The 23,420-nt window shown below is 36.0% G+C and overlaps 2 protein-coding genes and 1 long non-coding RNA gene across 3 annotated transcripts; 1 reads left to right on the forward strand and 2 right to left on the reverse strand.

The window, feature by feature from the left end:
• Positions 1–4,891: 4,891 nt before the first annotated feature.
• On the reverse strand, positions 4,892–9,956 carry LOC103414768 (lysine--tRNA ligase, chloroplastic/mitochondrial-like). The gene is made up of 15 exons (XM_008353139.4): positions 9,535–9,956; positions 9,100–9,451; positions 8,752–8,970; positions 8,496–8,607; positions 8,123–8,231; positions 7,831–7,888; positions 7,613–7,681; positions 6,983–7,090; positions 6,706–6,798; positions 6,459–6,563; positions 6,104–6,310; positions 5,794–5,888; positions 5,617–5,707; positions 5,332–5,505; positions 4,892–5,247 (listed from the first exon to the last, which is right to left on the reverse strand). Exons 2-15 carry the CDS (start codon positions 9,361–9,363, stop codon positions 5,155–5,157), a joined length of 1,797 nt encoding a protein of 598 aa, XP_008351361.1. The 5' UTR covers positions 9,364–9,451; positions 9,535–9,956; the 3' UTR covers positions 4,892–5,154.
• Positions 9,957–10,051: 95 nt separating this feature from the next.
• On the forward strand, positions 10,052–12,529 carry LOC103414759 (uncharacterized). The gene is made up of 2 exons (XM_029099250.2): positions 10,052–10,595; positions 12,166–12,529. The coding sequence occupies exon 1, from the start codon at positions 10,267–10,269 to the stop codon at positions 10,543–10,545; it is 279 nt and encodes a 92-aa protein (XP_028955083.1). The 5' UTR covers positions 10,052–10,266; the 3' UTR covers positions 10,546–10,595; positions 12,166–12,529.
• A 3,445-nt stretch (positions 12,530–15,974) lies between these two features.
• Positions 15,975–16,673, reverse strand: LOC139194151 (uncharacterized). Its single transcript, XR_011578927.1, has 2 exons — positions 16,500–16,673; positions 15,975–16,418 (listed from the first exon to the last, which is right to left on the reverse strand). It is a non-coding gene; the product is annotated as an uncharacterized lncRNA (long non-coding RNA).
• Positions 16,674–23,420: the final 6,747 nt, after the last annotated feature.

Consider the following 23,420-nt stretch of genomic DNA (forward strand, 5'->3'; position numbering starts at 1 on the left):
TTTGTTGAAAACACAAAATTTGTGTTTTTAGACTTTTTTTTGGAGATTCAGCCACTCCCGTCTCTCTCTCTAACCTTCTCACAGAGGCCTGCACTGGTGTGCACTGCAGTTTGCTTGATTTCTTAACAAAGCTCCACCCCCGACTCCTCAAATTTCCAATTGTTGCAGATCTCCAAATACCAAGTCTACCGTGTCCCGCCGCCAACCCGCTACAAGAACTACACTCGCCAGAACCCTTCTTCTACTGGGTCTTCGGCCTCATTCCAACCTCATCCTCCTCCCCACCGACATCTTCTACCTCGTGGTTTGCCCTGAGTCCCCCAACAACTCAATCGATAGCATCGTGTTCAGAGGATTCAACTTGACGGTGTTGTCTCCTTCTTCGTCATCTCACTGGAGATCCAGGTCACTATTTGAGCTCAAAACCCCAACAAGAAGATCATAATTTACTGTGAGAAAGCCCCCCATCAAACCCTTCAACTTAACTTTTTTTTCTTTTTTCTTTTTGATTAGTTTAGAGAAGTTGCATACCAAACAAGGTTTTGGATTTAAAATTTTTAAATCAGAACATGTGTTTTTAGAAAAAAATCAAAATTTTAAGTTTTGTTCTCAAGTTAGATATCAAACGGACCCGAAAAGTTTCATATACAAAAATTTCATCAAATGATATTAGTGTAAATTGCTTTTGTGTTTGCATATGTTATTGCATCTTTATCATTTTAGAGGGCAACTCCGCTGAAGCATTAACTATCTAAATGAAAAAAAACTACTTCATTTAGTGTCAGAACTTGTGAGAAGTTTCATAATCAGAAGAATGCAATATTGTCAACATTCTTATAAACGAATATTGACTACCCACTCTATTGAGTTGTCATAAAACAGTCTTGTGAAAGCTGCAGCTCCGTTGTAATTTGGTAACTCGAAAACTAAAGCTGAATTTCAAACACTCGAGTTCTGTTCGATTTTAGACTCGCTGCATAAACGTGAATTTTCCCTTCTTTCTCCTGTAATTGCTGCGATTTCCTTAGGAATTTGCAGAGTGGATGCTGATTTTGAGAAGTTTCATAAAATAACACAAATGCAGCCTCTTCTGTTGTCGTCTTCATTGTCGGTATCTTCTGGTTCACTGTTGAAGAAACACAAATTGCGCAGTGATTAGGTGAGAAACCAAAACCCATTTGAAACATAATAAGATAAAAAAGTGTTACTAAATCAAATCGTGAAAACTATTCAACCCACGATTCATAGAAATTCCGAGAATCTAATTCCGAAAACCAGGATTAAAAAAATGACATTGGAATCCTTTGGTTGAGTGGCCAATAATACTGTCGATCCTTTTCTTCAACAGCAGAAAGCAGAATATCCCTAGAGAAAGGAACTACGAAGATGACCAGCTTTTGGTATTTGTTACATTTTGGAAAAGAAAACAACTTATTTAAGGATACGTTGCAGATATATTCCTACAACAGATATCTTCTAGACATATCTGGTGTGTTCTTGTACTTATGTGATTAACGGTCAGATCTAAGTTGGTATAACATCGGCTCGATTTTGTGCATCAAAAGAAGTAATTTCAACAAATCAAATGGCATGAGAGAAACTTAGATGTACTAGAGATACCACTATGGCAGTATACCAAAAAGTCATGCGTTGCCGTGCGTTTCATATGGTAGTTTGAGATTACCGCAACAATGTGATCTCTCCATTGTAGGGAAGTTGTTGTAAAGAAGAATGTGAAGTTGTATTGTAAATTAAGATAAGTTTGGGTGTGAAGATGGGGAGGAAAAGTTTGAAGACAACATGTATGTGGTTTCCACTTTCAAGTTTCAGCTATTAAGTTATGAAAAAATACACTACTGAATGGTGGTTTCAACTTTCGCATGAATGCTACGCTTGAGACCAATAAGGAGAAAAGATCCAAACTATCCAAACAAAGCTAGTATAAATTTGTTTTTCCCTTTTCAGAAAGTGTAACCATGATGTTATCTGATCGATGTACTGCTTTGTTGAATGAACCTTATATGTGCTTATAAGTAATTGGGTCACTTCTCGTATTGTCAATTGGTTTTATTCCTGCTTAACATTTGGAAAGAAGATTAAGCATGATTTTTGAATTCTGATGTAAGATTTTCTTCACACTAGTTGTAGAAATGGGAAGCTGACATATTCAACAATTAACTAAAGAATTCCACCCAAAGAAAATGGGGGGAGAGAGAGAGAGAGAGAGAGAGAGTAAAGACCACACCTGCACTCAAATTCCCTAACGTCAACAAGCTGCTTCCCTAAAAAGTCTGTCCACTGCACTCTCTTCTTGAGCACCTCCTGTTTTGGAGCACCTGAGTCGGAATTAGGCTTTCGGAGACTACTCTTGAGACAAGGCTGAGCGGTAGCTGGTTGTGGATTCGCATTACCTAATAACCTCTCCTCCTTGATGATCTCAGTGGTTTCTTCATCAGATAAGTGGTCAGATGTCTCAGGAACTGGTTCAAGTCTTGAATTAGGCAAAGGTGGAGATGGAGTTGGGGAATTCTGTAATTTGAGTGGTCCAGGAGTGTATATATGAGGGGAATTAGGCTTGCAAAAGCAGATGAAGGGAGGACAATGAATCTTGCAAAACACAAACCTCATCAATATATATATATGTGTGTGTGTGTGCGCCTGGCTGCCTTCCTTAGGATCACACCACATCAACAACAACTTACCATTACTTCTCCAAATTACCTATTTTGCAGTTCCAGTCTCAATTCTGAAACAATGTGACAAAGTATGAATTTCGCAACGTCCGTACGCGTAAATCTGTTACAACTTCAAAACACAAATGAATTGAAGGCCTATGAAGTCCAACTCCTCAAGAAGAATAACAAACCTAAAAAGTAAAGCATAAAGAAAGAGCCTTGCCTACTGCCTAGCCTATGATTGTGGGAATGGGATTCCCTTTTTTTTATAAATTATTAAGTAGAGGGAGGGAACAGGAAGAAAGCAGCAATTATGTCTATGGAGACTGAAATTACGATTATACCCTGCTCTTTTAGGGTTCCACCTCCTCCATCGTGAACATCATGGACACTTGACAATGTTGAGAAGAAACAGAAAATGTAATGAGAGAGCAAAGTCTACGAGTTTAGAAAGAAAGAAAGAAAGAAAGAAAGAAAGAAAGAAGAAGGAACGAAAAGAAAGGAAAGGGAAAGGGAAAGCTTTTACACATAAAGGCAAGCACTCAACAACAAAAATATTACACATAAAAAACAGAGAGCTTTTACCCTCTCCCAAATCCAAATCCAAAATATTTTTACACACACACACCCAGATATACATATATATATATATATATATATATATATATATATATATATATCAAGATTAAAGAAGAAAATGGTATAATTAAGAGAAGAACAAATCCGAGCCAATATAGATATGATTATATTAATTATGATATTAGAAAGAATAATCTAATAGCAATCATTGGTTTGTTCAGATTCGCAAGGCAGGCATCGAGCAATATATACGTACATAGACATACATGAATAAGTTTTTCTGAATCCGTTATTATATTATATTTATATAGGAAGGTAATCAACGCCAATAACGTCCTATGTATTGTGGTTTGGTTTTGTGTTCTGAACTTGCGAGGGATTAGTATTAAACATCAGATGACTGATGACTGATGACTTATGACAGCACAAACATAATTAAATTAATAATTAGCAGTTATATATATATATATATGTATATGTATATGTTGATGTTCCCTTAATGCATGCATGCATGCAAATTAAGTCTTAGAAGAAGGAATTTGTTTCTTCAGAGGGAAGGGACACCTCAACCCTAATAATATTTAATGGTTTCTACATTCTTTACTTGTGTTACCTAGCCAAAGTTCCCACGTTTCCTTTTATTTTATGCCATCTCTGTCATTATATACATCAAATATTCCTCTTTCATACTTCCCTTCCCTACTATCTCACATTATATATGCTCATTCTCTTATTTTATTCCTTGGTTTTTTATGCCATATATACCTTGTCTTTCCAATTTGCCATTCATACACCAAACTCATTTACGGCTTATTATTATGCATAGACAAAAAAAAAAAAATAGAACATCTCGTCCATTTTGCATCCTAGTTTGAATTCTCCCCCTCAATCTCAGCCTCCTAGTTTTTTATGCCATATATACCTTGTCTTTCCAATTTGCCATTCATACACCAAACTCATTTACGGCTTATTATTATGCATAGACAAAAAAAAAAAAGAGTATATCTCGTCCATTTTGCATCCTAATTTGAATTCTCCCCCTCAATCTCAGCCTCCTAGTTAAGAATAAATTAGAACACCGCTTCAATAAAACAGAAATGGAGAGTTTGAGAGTGAATGAAACAAGCTATAGAGTCAACGTCTTTCCTTTATTTTCTGGTAAAAAGTCAAAAAAAAAAAAAAACCACATAATTATAGAAGCCAAAAGAAGGAAGGCTTTAGGCAGGTGATGATGAGTCCTCAGAGAAAAGTAACACACCCTGCAGCAGCAGGCAGGTAAGGTTATGAAAGAGGAAGGGAATTGTTTACCAAATTACCAGACAGACAGACAGACAAACAGACAAGCGCATGTATTGCCCTTTTTCTTTCTTTGTAATATATATCATTATCATTGCGGGGCGGGCCGGGGGCGGGGACAACACAAAGTCCCATCCCAATCCCATCATCTTTGTTTTCATTATTTCTCTCTTGCTCTTGCATGATATAACTACAACTTCAACTTGCAAAAGTTCCACTTGCAAACAAAACAAAAATAGTTTAGAGAGAGAGAGAGAGATTGAGATGCTATATTTCCATGATTACACGGCACCTTTATAGATGACACCGACACACCCTCATATGGTCGGATCCGTACATAATTTGAACAAAAGAAGACCACCCAAAATATATTTCCAATGTTATAACCATCTTGTTTACATCTTCCAACAACTAATCTCGTTTTGCCAAAGTCCATTATCATATGGTGAAACCACAAAATTTATGCCCCCAAAGTAATAAACCCAGGTATCCGCAGCCCGTTAAACTGGACATCAGTAAAAATAGATGAATAAAACATAAAGCCGTTTGCAGCTTGACCTCAATATAATAACTCGTCGTTGGCCCTCTTGCTGTCTCAGTCTCCTTATTGCTGAACTTTAAGAACTGGGAAGGCAATTACATCTCTAATGCTAGCCGAGTTTGTTAAAAGCATGACTAGCCTGTCAATTCCAAGTCCCTGAAAATATATATAACTTCTACCCATTAGTTTTCCTATCATTTTCTCCCAAATTACAAAGATATGACAGGATAATGACCGTACCATTCCTGAAGCTGGAGGCATCCCATATTCCAAAGCTGTAAGGAAATCATCATCAAGAGTCACCTCATACGAGTCATCATTTTCCTTTCTTTTATCATTTGCACCATCTGTTTCGGAAATAGCTGCTGCTTTCTTCTCATTGTGCTGCCTCACTTGCTCTTCCAAGCGTCCTCTCTGCCCAAATTTATCACCAACGATAAATCCTCTATGCTTTGTAATAGAAATCAACATAGCGAACCGTACAACAATTGGCAGTAAAAATAAACAATCAGCATTCATGATTACCTGATCCATAGGATCGGTCAGTTCAGAGAAAGCATTGGCCAGCTCACGACCACAGATGAAAAGCTCAAATCTCTCAGTCAACCCTGCATTTCTAATTTAGAAGAACAAAGGTGTAAGGTGATATGTAAAACTACCAAAATGAATGTAATACGCAATTTAATCGACATGGTATAATACCTTCGGTGTGGCTTGGCCAGAGGAGATATCTCAATAGGATAGTCTAATACAAATGTGGGTTGCAGAAGCTTTGGTTCTACAGCAATCTCAAAAACCTGGACGAATGAACAATTAGGACCAGAAAAAAAGGAAGACAGCGTAGAACAAAAACAAATTAAAATCCACATTTCAAAAAGTTTCTGATTTTCATCATTGAAATCTGTTCTTTTCATATCAACAGCCTCCCATCAGATGGATAACTCAGCAAACTAATTAGTCAATGCAAACAAAAACCAAGATCAAGAACTATAGATTGTAGATTGAGATCAACCTCATTAAGAAGGTGGCCAATAGATGTGCATGCTTCAATAGAAACTTTGTCTTTGTGATCAAGGTCAGCTCCGAGGGTTTTCAGAGTAACTTCTTTAGCCACTTTAAGATCATTGCTCAACTCACCGAAATCAATCTCAGCGGATTCTTTTACAAGATTGTGCATGGTTTCCCTCCTCCAAGGCCGCTCAAGATGTATCTCCACCCCCTGCATAGAACACGATACCAGTTACAACGTATTAAAAGCAACTTGATATCATATATTACTACTAAGCACACGTACTTTCCAACTTGCTTTTCACAGAAATGTAAACTGCACAGAAATCCCGTCACAAGTTGGGTGAAGTCGCATTTACCTGATAATCAACAGTAAGAGTCCCATGAACTGCAAGCGCACATCGTGTAACAATTTCCTCCGCCATGTTCATCATGCTTTCATAGTCTGAATATGCTTCATACATCTAAGATCAGACTAATACCAATAATGATCAGAGCTTCACTTGATAAAAATAATAAAGTTATATATAATAGCCTACACCTAGTAACGCTAATTTGGTAAAGTATATAAAGATGAGTTAAAATAAACAGTAATAATTAATTTACCTCTATAGTGGTAAATTCAGGATTATGACGAGTTGAAATGCCTTCATTCCTGAATATTCGACCAATCTCATACACTTTTTCAAACCCACCAACCTGTCATCCATAGACAGATCTTATTCAATATCTAATTCAGGTGTAAGATAAGGTTAGAAGTAAAGAGAAATAAAACTTATGCCCAATTATTCATTTGTTACCGTATGAAACTTAAACCAATCTTTTATAGAGTTTCTGTGGAATTAGTAATCATTCACATTCTCAACAAAACTAAAGTCCTCACCAGCATTCTCTTTAAGTGGAGCTCAGTTGCTATTCTCAAGTACAGGTCCCTTCCAAGTGAATTATGGTGTGTAACAAATGGCCTAGCTTCTGCACCACCAGCTGCTCCCTAGTTTATCAAATCAATTAAAAAACCAAGTTCCAGGTATATGACATTAAAATAAATTCATAAAAATAATCAGAAATTATATATTCCAGGAATTAAATAGTATTTCTTTAACTTATAAATTCAGGCCAGGCAACTATTTCTTGCATAAGCATCACCAACTGATATGAATAGATGCAAACATGTTAACAAGAGACCAATTTGGATTTCCACTATTTGTTTATTTCTCTACATGTCATTGGAAAGTCTCTCTTAGCTTTACAAATAAGTCAATGACCTAACAACCAATGATCAATTGTCATCTCAAGGATACTGTTAAACTTCAAATATAAATTTTATGTTCACAAGATGAACTTCATTTTTCAAATTCTCCAGTTCCACTTTACCAGGAAAAAAAACTTCAGCCAGGCTTTTAATTGAATAATTGTAATCTATGAGCATGCACTATCCAAAATAACCACAGAGCCTAGCAAAACAAATAGCTAAAATGCCATGCAAATATGAAACTGGGAGAAATTGCCAAACCTGCAGAACTGGAGTTTCAACCTCAACGAAACCAACAGACTCCACTGCCTTTCGTATCTCCGATATAATCTACTCAGTAAAACAAACAAGTAAAATCATTTTCAAGAATGGAAGTATTAATTCAAAACTTATCAAACATAAAAAGGAATATATCAGAAAGTTAGAAACCTAGTAGGTCCTAATTGTTTTCTGGTAAGGAGAGAACAGGAACGATTTACCTTTGCTCTTTTCCGGAATACATCAGCTACCTCAGGATTAGCAATCATATCTACATACCTAAATATTAATGGGGAAAATAAGATAGAACAGACACAAAAAATTAGAAACTTGTAGGTAAACCAAAATTTTCATCTAGTGTAACAATTTACCCGAGCACAATGGCGTTCTAGGATTCATACAGCCGACCCCACTTAGTGGGAAAAGGCTTTGTTGTTGTTGTTGTTGTAGCGGAAAACTGTATAACATCTAAACATATAAAATGTAATGCTCAAAAAGAAAGTATCAACACACCGCTGACGGTAGCGCTTGTCCACATCTGTTAGACCATGATACTTGTCCGGCAGCGGGAGTAGAGATTTTGTAAGAATTGCAAAAGAATTCACATAAATTGAAAGCTCCCCTGAGGAATTAACCAATAATTTTTGTTAGCTTTCTTTGCAGGACCTTGAGGCTAATATAACCTCTTTTTAGACAAGCATGAAACTTGTTGGTTGGTTTAACATCATTAGCTAATGAAAATTCACAAATAGCAAAAGGCTTTTCCTTTTAGCTAGCAACTGATCCATAACTCGAGTATAGTTGTTGTTCCTTTTACTATAGAGGCTATTAGCCTATCAGCTAAGCTTAGCAACCAAATATAAACAAGAAACGTTAAAGAACTTACCTTTCTCTGTCCGTTTGATGGATCCACTAGCACCAACTATATCACCAATATCAACAAATGCCTTTAACTGATCGAACTGTTCGTCTGCAAGCCGTTCCTTTTCACAGTAAAGCTGTAACCAAATGTTCATAACCTCACTCACTTTGCTCTAATTTTCGTTTCGTTTAACTTAAAGAGTAGATAAAAGAGCTTCTTTTTTTTTAATAAAAAGCCAGGAATGAGATATAAGCATTATAGCAATGCAAGCTTTCCTAACCTGAATTGTGCCGGAATCGTCCCTCAGAGTCAAAAATGCAAGCTTTCCGAACGCTCTGCGAGCCACAATTCTTCCTGCAATAGACACAGCATCCCTCTCGGCTTTTGCCTCTTCACCGTCCGCTAAATCCTTGTATATATCTTGCAGCTGATTAGCAGTGTGAGTCCTTTCCCACCCATAAGCATATGGCTCCAAACCTTTGCTCCTCAGTTCTTCTACCTAAAACCCATTTGGAAACGGAATTCAAGGAAACAAATTTCAAACCCATAAATTGACTTCCTTCATGTCCCAACACTCTGCCATTGAAGTTTCAGAATTTCAGTCAGAGCTTTATTGGAAAGAACTTACCTTCTTCAAACGAATGGCTCGAACAGCGTCTCTATCGGAGGTGGAGGAAGATGTGGATGCCCGCCGGTTGCGGCCGCCGGCTCTGGCGGCGTTGGCGGGAGTGGTGGAGATGGAGGTGGAAGAGCAACAGCGGAGGACAACTCTAGAATACGAAGAAGAATGAGAAAAGGGTCGTCTGAGATTCGTCGTGGTGGTGGATGAAGCAACGCGGAAGAGGTGCTTCAATGGCTGCGAGGATAGGCTCCAAAGCTTCAGCGCATCCATCTGTTTTTTGGTTCCAAAGCTTCAATGGTTGGTTTGTTTTTTGGTGTTTACTTCTCACCCCACTTCTTCCGTGGACAAGGGGGCCAACCTGTAGTGGGCTTTGTGAAATGGGCTAACATCTAGCCCACCATTGAAGATGCGAGCCAGTTTTGTACCCCTGCCTTGAGTTACAGCGGAAGCCAATACATAGTTCAACACTTCTTTACATGCAAACTACGAAATTCACTTGAGATAACGATGTAGTGTCATCTCTGTTGAATTAAAGTTCTTACAAATAGGTTGATACGGAGATACTTTTCATTGTTTCAAAGGAGCAGGGGTCCGTACACAACTTATCATAATATAAGTGGATCAGAGTTTTATTTTAAATTTATCTATTTGTATTACGACTCGTGGTGTATCAGCCCATATTTTGAGCGCATTGAAAATTTTCCGGGATTTCAGAATCCTGCCGATGTTTTAAAGACAGCAACACTTGTTTCCTAAAGTAGTGGTTTGGTAAGAAGGGTTAGGAAACAACAGAGCTATAATTGTTGGGCAAAATGCAGGATGGGTCGTTCTCACTATTTACGAAGTGTCTGCATATCTGCTACCTGTAACGTAAAGATACAAGCAATAAACATCAAGGATGAAGAATGCCATCCACATAATATATCCTTATTTCTTACGTCTTTGTTTATGATACGTTATCCGTCATCTGTTTTGCCGACATAAATTCTTTTGAGTGTTATATCTGTACGACTCCAACAGTCGGAGTGGTGAAAATTGAGATCCATTCAACCAAATAAACCAGACTCTTGAGTCCCAATTGCCCAACCATTCAACCAAAAAATAGCAACAGAACAGAACAGAACAGAGTCCCCTTTCCCATACGCACGCGAAGTCGACAGACGAGGCACAAAAATGGTGTTCAACAGCGTAATGGTGGAGTCGGTGGCGCACCTGTCGGCGGAGATGTGGCAGTACTTGGCATGCTTACCGGAGCGCATGAGCAGCCACCAGCTGTTAGATCTCATCTTCTGCTTCCCTCTGCAGCAGTTGGGTCGCCTGGCTTTCTGCCTCTGGACCTTCCTCTGCGTCCCTCCGCCCGACTCCTACTACTACTACTCTTCCTCCGACTCTGATGACTCGTCCACCACCGTCGATTATGATGACTATTACTACGATCCCCACTCTGATTGATCCCCTTCTGCTTCTTCGATTGTCTTCTCCTTCGCCGGCTCCCCTCTACAGTAATTTTCTACCATCCTTTGTGCAGTTTCTTTGATCTCAATTGCTTTGTTTTCTTTTCTGGAATGGTGGGTTTGTGCTGATTTTCTTGCTTGATCATTGACTTTTAATCTTGTTATAGAATGACGGGTTGACTGAGTGATTTGTTTGAATTCATGAATTGGGTTGTTCAAGATTGCTCTTTTTCATCTGATATTAAAATGTAATGGGCCATCGGCATGAAGCTCGAGAAGCTAGATACTAGTGTGACAAAAGCGCTTCGCTCTCCGAACAAATGTTCAGAATCAAGTGTTCTAAGAGTCGGTTGCCATGAAAAAAAAAAGATGAACTTTGCTAGTGCTTGTGACATTGACTTGTTATGTATATATGTATGTACGTATGGCAATTTGTTCGAAAAGCAAAGCGCTTTTGTCACCTCCTGCGCTCACTTTATAAAAGGACAAGGGAAAATTTGTATAGAGAGGAGTGCAGGATGCCATTTCTAGAGGGCGAATAATAGCTCCCAAAATTTATCGTCAAGAAGTATCCAAAAGCAAGCTGCACCAGTGGTTCATATTAACCATTGTTTATTCTCTTTTGTTTTGGCTGGAATCTTAATAATCTTTGTTAGGAAGGTTGATTAACTTATAAAGCATGGAGTAAGAACTATTCTGTTTCACTCGTGACTTGAGTGATGAAACTTTAAGTCAAACTTGATTGTTTCTCCAAAACACTGATCAAGATCTGAGATTTCCTACGATTTGGGTTGCACAGATTCATTTGTCAAATCTGAGGCAGGAGGGATGAAGGTATGGTGAGTTTAAGATTGAATAAACGAATAGTCACATTTAATAAATTTCATGAGCGCCTTAAATCTTTGGGAAATAGTTGGAATCCATTGTAAATTTAGCATTATGTGGAGTACAGACTATTGCTGTGCTGATCTTCAACAAGGACTTGAGAAGTCCAAGAAATGCCGGGGAGCAAGTTGGCAAGATAGCGTTAGCGGTAGTCTTTCATACTTTAAATTGGAAAGTGGAGGATAGAAACGGGTGTTCACTGAATATTGAGTTATAAGGTCATGCTCTTAGGTTGTCACACGATTGATGGGCTGTAAAGAGCTTCTGAAGAGAAAAGATCTTGGACATCAAACATGACCTTTTCTAGAAAATGACCCTCACCTCTTGGTGGTTGAAACCTACTAATATTTGAGAGATGATATTCTGTGCACATTGGCCTGTTAAAGACTTGCTATGTCAAATTGTCAATGTAACCGAAACCAACCCATCTTCTTCATGCAGTGGTATTCTACATAGTCTGTAATTCATTTTAGAAACCCTTTTCTTTTTCTTTTCTTTTTTTTTTCTAAAACAGAAGTTCCACATTTTCACAAAAGTGATGGGATCCATGCAGCCCCGTTAGAGTTGTGCTTTTTTTCAAAGAACTGTGTGCTTGTTGGATGTTAGGAATAATACACAAATTATTCAGTGTTGGATTTGTTGATCACTTGATGCTGCTGCACAGATTGCTTTTGTGAAATGTAACTGTTAAATTCTTCAAACACTGGCTAATGCATTTCAGCACTTATTGTAGGAAGATGCAGGATGGAAGATAGATTCTTCGATAAACTCTTTCGTTGCATTACATTGTACGGTTTGTGTGGGAGGGGACATGATATAATTGAGGAGCAGGCTTAACTTTGTGGTAGTTAGATTACTGGTTGCTGGTGGATGAAAAGGAAAATTACTTTCTGAATACAATTAAGTTGAGATCCCATTCCTGTGTTTATATGAAAGCTTCAAACAGTCTTAGATCCTTTGGGTTGTTGATTTCTTTGGATCTAATTTTACGTGGAAGCATCGATATGTGATCATATGCTGGTGATGTTGTATTTACAAATTGTATGAAATACTGGATGATATAGTTAATAATTAGAAACACTCAACCTTATACAGCATCTCATTTTTAGCGGTCGTGTATTTGAGGTTTCTTGCTAATTTGTATTGATTATTTGGATTTGATATGATGTACTCAGGTGGAGCAATAACTGATAAGCTAATGAGACCTAAAGTGGGTAGATTCAAACTCAGAATTATTTAGGTAATTACATCGCCATAGCGCCGGCTTTTAGAAAATGAAAATTGGGCACGATGAATTATTCATACAAGGGTTTATGTCTGTGAGATTGTCGGTGGAATTAAGAGTGATTGAGACAAATGAAATGTTCTCACAAGTCTGATGATTTACAATACGATGCTAGGGAGGCAGGGAAAGCCTTACGATGCAAGTCTTGTTGCTCTATTAATTGTGTTCCGTGAGCTGAGATTAATGAATCAAGAACTGAGGACTTCCACACTGGAATTCTGCACGGGAAAATGTGTTATACATTGTATGAACTGAAACCTTGGACCTTTGTGTTTCCACCAGTGGTTGGCATCAATCAGATATTTTTTTTTTTTTAGTACAACGATATATTTTACACTAAAGGGAAGGATAAGTTCGGCTAGCATCAATCAGATTTATGCATGCTATTTTCTTTCACTTGTCTTCCTCTGGTAGTACAAGTAAGAAATATGTGCATTAAAACGATATGTTCAGTGAGTTTCCTGCAAGAAACATGCGACGAGAGAGAGTCCTGGAGACCAACCAATTGAGTATTTGATCTAGCAAACTAGAAGTGAATACTCTCGTTTCCCGTCTTTTTCTGGCTTCTGCCTTCCGCGATGGCTGAAGAGCACACTTGACCGTGTGAGGGTGCCAATTAGGCAGCTTCTAATTCAAGGTCTGGTAGTAATGGTTGTGAATTAGTTGCTACATTGGTCTCTTAATTTTTTGGTAATCTGTTAAGTGTAGGGAATGATAGTCGTTGCAGAGAAAGTATAGCTGCGACATCCTACATGCATGTTGGTTTTTGTGTGAGTTGAAAGCATTAGTAACTCAGCTTATTAGGTTCAAGATTGGTGATTATCATCTTCAAGACTTCAACAACTGAAAAGATTAACTAAGGTGTTCCTCGATTTACTGCCTTATGCAGTTCATGTTTTCTAATCTCCTGGCATGTTGCAGATATGAGCTTAACCAAGTTGGCTAGAACAATGTGTTTCTTCTCGTAGCCAAACATGGCACATGGCATGCATACACAAGTCAAACATGGATATGTTTGCAGCTGTATCTAGCTGTTGATTGCAATGTGTCTTCCAGTTTCTCCTTAGCATTAGCTATACCCTAGAGGAGGCTGTTCATCTTTATCACGTGTGATGCGGTGATGAGAATCCATTTCATTAGAGGACCTGGATCATGATGGTTGTAGATTATTACTATTGTTCTATCAGCATAGGTAAAAACACAGAGCGGCAAGTGAAATAAGAGAGATGTGATTTAGGCCAAAGAAGAATGTTAACAACATTATTCCTACAAAAAATTAATTGCATTTGAAATCTTTTACCGGTTGTTCAATAAGTCTTTTAAACACTAAAATTATAACAACGTTAATCTAACAATTTGATAATTACTTGTTTGGTTCTTTTGTGCAAAGTTGCTCTTTAAAAGGTGACCTAGACAACATACGGTTTCAATCATTAAGTAACGTTACTATATCATAAAAAGAAATGAGAAAGTAGAAAGAAAAGTAGTTCCAAATATAAAGGTTTGCTAGCCCTCTTAGGGTAATTAGCCAAGACAATGTGATTACCCCTTTATCCTAAAATTTGATCCTCGTTCAACAGATTGTAGTAGTTTAGAATGTGAAATTTTTTCGTAAAGGAAATAGTAGAGCTAGCATCATACACCAATCACGGTGTATATGGTGTATATGTTCCAAACATGTGGGGCATTGGCTTTTCATTTTTCTTTGTCGTGTCTAATGATTAAGGTAGGTTTGGTGCCCATTGTTAGCAAGTGCTACATTTTCATAGCACAATCATGACGAGGAAAAAGGGAAGTAAGAGCTAGGTTTTAGTTATTCAGAGACTTATCAAATATGCAATTACATTACCCCATTAGAAAAAGGCAATGCATATACCTTCTTTTTCTTTGTTTCTCTGGACACTTGACTAGTGATGGTGATGGCCTTTCTCCTCCCAACTTTTCAACTATTCCACTTGGTGGGTATCGGGTAGTGCCTTGTGGGGTGCATCAATTTTTGCTGACTGATTATCTAATGGGTAATGGGTGTCGCCACAAAAGGTCAAGCCTAAAATAATGGTTGCTTCTTGTTTGGTTCATACCAAATTACCGATCACCCTTAGAATTGGTAAGATGAAGCTCGCATGTCACAGTGCTTAACTATTATTGGCTCCCTAACCTTGTCTCGGCCTCTTTTAGATATTTGGCCAGATACCTTACCCTATAATCAACAGCCATGCTCAAGGATTGGGAAAATTGCATAAATATCCCTAGTTCTCTTTTGTGTGGATTAGTCGGCCCTCCTTAATTTAATGAAGGAGACATTCATGTTTTGGGAATAATTAAATAAAAACTAATCATTTTGCGGTTGATATCAGCGTTTGAAGTTCGACATTGTTTTCTTTTAGTAATCTTGTCTGTCACACAGCACAATAAAGTCATTCGGAGATTTCTAGATTTGTACCATAATCCATGTTTTCAATTTTCCAAGATGGTGCCTCGTCCCCCTCCTGCAAAGTATATTTTCCCTTTCACTAGCAGCCTTTTTAACTAATATGGCAGGCAGATCGGCACTGTGCTGCAAGCTGAAAGCTTCAGTCTTCCAACATATATAAGAAAATTGCATGCTCGTTAATATATTCTTTCTTATTTGCAAATCCTGGTTTTGACATACGTGTGAAAATAATTTATTGAAATTAACAAGAGAATTCTCTGCAGTAGATGGCAAACTCTGATTTTTTTTGGGGGTCAAAAATGACAGACTGTGATTTTCCACGGAGATGTGAGCTAATATTTGCCCATGAATATTTTCAATATATAGTTTAAATTAAATACACCATAACAAATATTATGCGGATGAAATAAAGGCTGAAGAAGCGTAGTTTTTGTATTGTTTTTCTTATCACTTGGCTGTTTGCTTATGACAATCAATAAGGATGATCATGTTCATATATATGTATATATATATACACACACACACATACATATGTATGTATGTATATATGTGTGTGTATGTGTGTCGGTGCATATTAGCTTGAAGACAAATCCTCCGAAAATATTTTTGTTCCGTCAGAGCATGCAAATTAAGAATTCTTCACATCCTCCTCTTCTCGTTTCACAATTTAACTTACTTGCATGATTGCATGTTCAAAATGTTGTATTATTTGTATCATCAAGTATTTATGGCACCAAAAATAAAAATCCTTGAGGTTTCCAGGGGCACTAAAATTCAATATCAAACTTTATCTAATCTGTATGGATCATCAAAGAATAAAAGATTTAGGACTCAGAATATGGAACTTAATTTCATTAAACTAACCACCAGTTGTACCGATCCCATATGACATATACAACCTATGGTTCACATGTCCATGGACTTTTGCGTCTGATCTAGTACCACATTATTTGCCAGTTTTCCACCAGAACTATATATTTTTCTACAAATTTTTGTTTTATATAGAAGGCCTATAATCTCTGGTCAGCTAATCAAAACAAATTAGCGAAAAAAAATCCAACCGAACAAGAAAAATAAATGTCATTGATTTGTCTATTCTGAATTTCTTATAAATTGGCCCGTAATTTGCCCCACCACATGCGGCCTTAATTGGATAACAGTAACAGCATTGTTGTATTGCTCTTCGTTGCACGTTTGTATTTTTTCCTGTGCAGCCGTGCTTCTTTTGTTTCTTTTCCCAACCCAATAATTTGTCTGTAACTATCCTCTGCAAACAAACGCATTTGAATAAAATATATATATTTATATGTATTTATTGTATTATTAATATATATATATGTGTTCATACTTTGCATTTTCTATGGTTCTCTGAAGGAGCAAAAGCCAGCCATTCATAATGCATGCATTGCTCGTCGACGTTGACAAAGGCACGCGTTAGACTATGCACCTGTTATCCCATATTCTCTTTTCTTTTTGTAGGTGAGAAGAGGTTTGGCTGGCTCCTTGGGATTGAGGAGTTCTTTCTAAATTTACTTAGTGATCCCCTTACAAAACTTTGTATTTATAATCGGAACTATTCATGAATCATATTATAAAGGGTTATTTTAGTTTTTGTATCTAATCAATCTAATTAAAGATTATCTTACAAAAACACAATTAAAACTACGATTATTTAGTCAATCAGTTATAGCAAATAAATAGACGGTTCATAATTCTTTTACTAAATTCATCAATCTATTTTTATATAACTAAACGATCTCATTTTCAATTATATTTTACAGAGATAATTTTTACATAATGATTTATAATATGCACTGTTTCAATCATAAATATAAAATTCTATAAATCGGTCACGTAGTAAATTGAGGAGGAACTTCACTTCATCTACTGAGGAGCCAAGTTTATTCCTTTGTGCAAGTAATTTACAATTTTGTGGGTAATTGATTGGTAAGTGTATGCCGCAATTTGCTACGAATCGTGGCCAAAAGCCAAAGAAAGAAAAAGAAAAAGCTCCTTTCGAGTGAAGCCTTTTTATTTGGTTAGCTGATCATGGGCTTTAATTATTTTCTTATACATAATCACCAACAGATTAGTAACCTTTTCTTAATTTATTTTGAGTTTAGAATATATATACATATCTCAAAAGTAAAGAGTCAGCATGCATTAATATTCTTAAAAAAGAAAAAGATATGCGGGCATTAATAGAAAACTATATTTCCCATAATAATTGATATAAAAAAGATACTTTTGTTTCGAAGGTGCATACAAAAGTTTTGAGTCATGACTCATGCATGCACCACTGATTTGTGCCCAGGTCCAAGATAATGAGCCCTTTCACACTTTAACAATCACAAAGTTAATAGTTAGAGTAGTGACAGGGAGACTAACTTTGTAAACAAAATTTTGAAAATTAAAAGATATGAAAGTTGATGATCGATTTATTACTTACATGCTGATCTTATTTTTATTGGTGACACGTCATTTAGTTTGCAAATTTAGTGTTCATAACATTACCCTAATAGTTGAGGGAATAAAGCATAAAGACTCAACGTTTTAGATCAGAATTAATTACTCGTTTCATATTTTAGTTCACTGATATAAGAAAAGTTAAAGCAGAAGGATTTTAAGAAACAGTAGACTTCCGATACGGATCCTGGAAAGTTGTTGACCTTGAAGCGCTAGCTATAAAAACCAAGTCAATAACATGCTTGGTAAGTTCTTTCGAAAGCCAAGGAAGAAAGAACAAGTTGTCATGCATGCATTTGTTTTCTTCAATTATTGAGACTCAACTCCACCCGGTACTCTAGTATTCGAAACCCAAACCCAAGAATTGACCTACGATATTGGCCCTAAGAATGGATTCGGGATCGGCACTTTGTAATTCCGACCTCGTAGCCAAAACCAGACCTCTAAGATTCCGACGGCCTGAAATCTCACTACCGGGATTCAACCCCATGCTCTGCGCCAAGACTTTTACACCTAAGCTCCGACCTTAAGGCTCCTAGTGCCCCAAATCCATACATCATATACATGATCCCGACGCATTAAAGGTCAAGACTCGAGCACTTGAAACGTGACTATGAAAAACTATCATATTTATTTTAAGAGTAATGTTAGGGAGATTAAATTTGTAAACTAAATGATGTGTCACTAATAGGAATAAGCAAATGAACCAATCATCATCTTCCATGTCCTTTAGTTTTCAAAATTTTGTCTCTAAATTTAATCTTTCTAGGCTCCAACAAACTTAACATTCGTGCCAATGAGTTGTTGCTATGTACAAATAAAAAAATCACAACATTATATCATCGATTTGAATTGCTACGGTAATGTTATATTTGTATCCATATTATAAAGTTGCTCTCTTACAAGAGGTACAAGACAGATAGAAATGTGACATGTGTCGAACCAGGATCCTCTCAAGATCCTTTTTTATGAGGATTTTATCTTGAGATTCATTAATTCATATTCGTTCATCGTATATCATGCAGTAAAAATTCATTTTAAAATTTTGTATTTAAAATTAAATATAAATAATATCTGATGAAAATTAATCGCACGATATACGATGAATATATACGATTTATAAATCCCGAGATGCTCAAAAAGAAAATCCAAAGCGTATCCTCACAAAAAGGATCCAAAATCCTTGTCCACTTGTGCCAATCAAGATGTTAATGGACAATAATGTCCATAATGTTGTGTCAAAGTAGCAAGGAGCCCACCCCCACATTGCAAGTTTGCAAGACACAAAACACATAACAAGGCTATTTTCTCATAATTCACACCCACAACACAATAGGAACCCATGTGCTGTGCTGGTGACACAATCAGAAACAGACACACATGACCACACCCACCCCCCGATAATCCCTATACTACTATCCACTACTCTATACCATACCATACGCCTGCCATATACGTACACATTACCGTGCCATAAAACTGACAGAGATCAGAGTGAGTGGGTCCCAGTGGGTACAAATTTGAATCTCAAATTATGACTTTTTCCCAATTGGCTTTGGATTCTCTTGCCCTACTCACTCATTTTTTTACCCTTTTCTATTGTTTTTGACCGTTGCTCGTGATTCGCGCCAACAGTTTGATGCTCACCGTCACGGGCGGGGACTGGTAAGTGTATGTACACGTGTACGGCGGCTGATGCTACCGCACGGGTGTTAAAAAGTCCCTGGCATCACTTCTTTGTTGTTGCTGCCCGTGGATTCCTATATTTGTATACGGGTGATGATTTTCGACTCGAATGATCAAATCCATCATCCACCTCTCTTTTTGGATTACCATTTGACCATCTTGCACTTCTTGATCCAAATTTGACCGAGTACATAAGTAACACAACCTTTTAAATAATGGTAAATTGGGCTCACTAACCCCTTTATAAATAAGTAATGTTAGGATGATTAATTTTATAAATTAAAATTACAAACTAAATAGTATGTTATTAATATGAAATATAAATGTTTAAGTAATAATTCAATCAACGTTTAAGTAATAATTCAATTATTATCTCTTATGTTATTTAATTTACAAAATTTAGTCTATAAATTAGTTTCTCTAGTATTACCTTTTATAAATACAACAATCAAAATTAGCTATGCTTTCAAAATACAATCTTTATTAGTCTTCTTTAATGAAAATACCTCAAGTTAAAAGCTTCCTACTAAAAAATATTGTATCGACAAGATATCAATATTGTGTTGAGAATGTAATAATATTGTGTAGATAACATATTATCTTGAGAGTATTTTCATCAAAGATGACTAGTAAAGGTTGTATTTTGAGAACATAGGTATTTTAGTTGGTGGGTTTGTAAAAGTGCTACAAAACCCAATTTTCCTAATTGAAATACCAAGCAGTTCATATAGGTAACAAGCACAAACAATAGTGCTCCACTTTGCATGTTTATACATGTGGTTTTCTATTGAAATGTAAATTGTATGTTAGAAAAATGATAAAATGAAATACAATATGTAACTGAGTAATTATATCTGGTAACATCAAGACATTTTTTAACATATTGCGTTAGCATGTGACCAAATACAAGTTGGAGATAAAATTGTTATTAAACTATTTAGTAGTGGTTGTTAGTCTGTCTCTAAGAAAGATTCAATGGTGCCCAAATGCTAGAGGTACCAATCCGTTGTGACTTAGTGAGTTTGTTACCTCATACATCTTTCTCACTATTTTGTTCATGTCATATTGATATCGGGCATTCATGTGTGCCGATGTGAAACTAGTTCATCCGAACCAACTGATTACTTGGTTTAATCTTTTAGCAAAGAATGGTCTAGACCCTAGACCTCCAAAAATCGAGCTGAAGCAGTTAGACTCGTTCCTCTGGTAACTTTTAGCTAATTAAATCAAACTGTACTTAATTAAATCATTGTAAAATACGGAAATTTTCATATAAATTAATTACAGAATCAACAATTATATACTTGTTAAATTACACATGTGATCAATAATGCGATACCATGTGAGACTGAAAAAACACACGAGTCGTTTGTTTTTCATGCTAGGGTATCGTAACGGATACGTGTGTAATTTATTTTCATGCTAAATAGAAGAGCCAAAATGTTTTGGGGAAAAAAAAAAGTCACAAATAAATTGGTCATGAGCATAGTCTGAAATATCGATAATATCGACGAAATATCGAGGATATTTCGATTTTTTCGAATCAAGAATATTTCAGAACATATCCATGTACGTATTGTACAAATATCGACAATATCGACGATAATATCGGAAAATATCGATGTCGATAATTTCGCACACGCTTTAGCAATATTTTATCAAAATATCGGTATAATATCACTAAAATATCGAAAATATCGATGTAAACGAAGGGGAAAAAAAGAAAAAAAAAAGAAAAAAAAGGGAAAAAAAATCACAAATAGACTGGTGATGAGCATAGTCTGAAATATCGATAATATCGACGAAATATCGAGGATATTTCGGTTTTTTCGAATCACGGATATTTCAGAACATATCCATGTACATATCGTACAAATATCGACATATCCATGTACACATCGTACAAATATCGACAATATCGATGATAATATCAGAAAATATCGATGTCGATAATTTCGCTCACACTTCAGCAATTGTCAAAATATCGGTGTAATATCGCTAAAATATCAAAAATATTAATGTAAAGGAAGGGAAAAAAAAAGAAAAAAAAAGGGGAAAAAGGGGAAAAAAGGGAGGAAAAAAAAACACAAAGGGGGTTTGAACCCCTCCCATTTTACTCCTCCAACACCGTAACCACCATATATCACTTATGTTTTAGTGATAATATGCTAAAATATTTATATTTATATGAGTAGCATGTTAACAATTACATGCAAAACTATTTTGGGGATTTATCATTTGATGAATACTCTTCACAATAAACTTACTTTACACATAAAGATGATGAAGATAGTGAAAATTTTGAACCTCATAGGAACTTTATGCGGTACTAAATCACTCATATATCTTATCATGCAATGTATAAAGTGTAAAATATTGTAGTAAATCATTATATATAAATGATTATGGTGTGTTTAATCTTTTTTTCATTAATTACTACATATTTTATACACTCACAGATGTATAAAGTGTAAAATATTGTAGTAAATCATTATATATAAATGATTATGGTGTGTTTAATTTTTTTCATTAATTACTACATATTTTCTACACTCACTATGTTTGCCAGCTCGTTGTATAATCAACTTAAATAAGTTAAATCCATCATGTAATGCATTTCCTTCTAATTTTTTTAATAAACTAATAGATAATTGACTAAATAAACATTCTCAAAAGTTTCAATAAAAATTTCTAAGTTTTTCTTACAATTTCCGTGGTTTTTATTCAATTTTTATCGATATCGATAATATTTTGATATTTTCATGTTTTTTAATTACTGATATTTCCGATATCATCGATATTTTATACCATGATAATAAGAGAATAGTCACTGTGGCAGGCAGGTGAGGGAAGTAACGGCGTTTTGCGAAAATAACAAGCGACGGGTCCCCTCTGCGGCTCTGCGTCAGTCATATCTCCACCTTTGTCATCATCATGGCAGCTGAAGAGACACCTTTCAATTTCATTGGGATTCTGAGAAGACGAATATCGGAAATTACTGAACTACCACCAGTTTAATCTTAAATATAAATTTAACCCATACTATTAACTAACTAATTTAATATTTGGGTGGAAGCAGCACACACACACAAAGAATGGTAATGCAGTAGTGTTGAGGCCCTCGAAACCTTCCGGTGTTGTGTTCCACAGTGGAGGTTCAGACTCCGTTGCCCTAGCTGTTCTCATGCTAATGAAATATTCTGGTGGAGTGTCAGATTATCTCTCTGGCGGGAAGGAAGAATGTATTTGTTATTTCTATAATTTCATTTCTTAATATAATGGCAGAAATAATAGTTACTTTACTTGTCATGAACAAAGCGCAAAGTTTTAAGCTGGTCAAAGTGGACTGAAGAAGGAAGAAGGAAATTGGCAAGCAGAAGTTGCCTCACAAGTTTATGATATTATTGTGTGTATAAGATGGCAATAATTGTCATGTGAAAAGTGCAGAAGTTGCCTCAGACTCAGATTGCACTCACACACTCATCGTTCATCACTCAAACTTAAGATCACTCAACACATGCTACATTGCTATTGCTTGTGATACATTAAATTATTAAACTCATTCGCCGAAATGCATTAACTTGACAAGTGAAATACATAGCAGATATTACTGATTATATTGTTGATTTTTTTTTCTTGTTTTCCAGCGTTATAGTCGTGGATATTGAGTTGAAAATTAATGCAATTAACTTTGACGTGGAAGAAATATTAAGTAGACTAATCGTAATATGATCGAGAATGTGAATTGTTCACTAGACTAATCTCATCTGTTTTTATTTATTTACGAAGGGGTAATATGGCAAGGAATACAATTGTCAATGGGTTTGGGAAATTGTGCATTTCCATGGTTGAAAATAGGATATTTAGTGGGGGAGGAGAGGACCATTGTTCCCAGTATCCCCTCCTAATTAATATATTTATTGTTTAACTATGCATAAATTAAAATGTAAGCCACTACCTGCCATTAAATGTTTAATTAATTATGCATGTTAAAAAGTATAGAATAAAATGGTGGTGGTGGTGATGGTGCCATTAAAATAATATTGAAAAAATAGAATCTTTGTCCAGAATAACAAAAAAAAGACATGATCGTGGATGAGACTCCACGGTGTCAAGG

This window comes from Malus domestica, chromosome 03, assembly GCF_042453785.1.
Source record: "Malus domestica chromosome 03, GDT2T_hap1".
NCBI classification, from domain to species: Eukaryota; Viridiplantae; Streptophyta; class Magnoliopsida; order Rosales; family Rosaceae; genus Malus; species Malus domestica.

Excerpts from the sequence above, each read along its gene's own strand:
- LOC103414768 (XM_008353139.4), bottom strand. The coding sequence starts at position 9,363 with ATGGATGCGCTGAAGCTTTGGAGCCTATCCTCGCAGCCATTGAAGCAC. Across the intron at positions 7,091-7,612 it reads TTGAAACTCCAGTTCTGCAG|GGAGCAGCTGGTGGTGCAGA; the intron begins GTTTGGCAATTT and ends TTGATAAACTAG. Across the intron at positions 5,506-5,616 it reads TGACCGATCCTATGGATCAG|AGAGGACGCTTGGAAGAGCA; the intron begins GTAATCATGAAT and ends AAATTTGGGCAG.
- LOC103414759 (XM_029099250.2), top strand. The coding sequence starts at position 10,267 with ATGGTGTTCAACAGCGTAATGGTGGAGTCGGTGGCGCACCTGTCGGCG.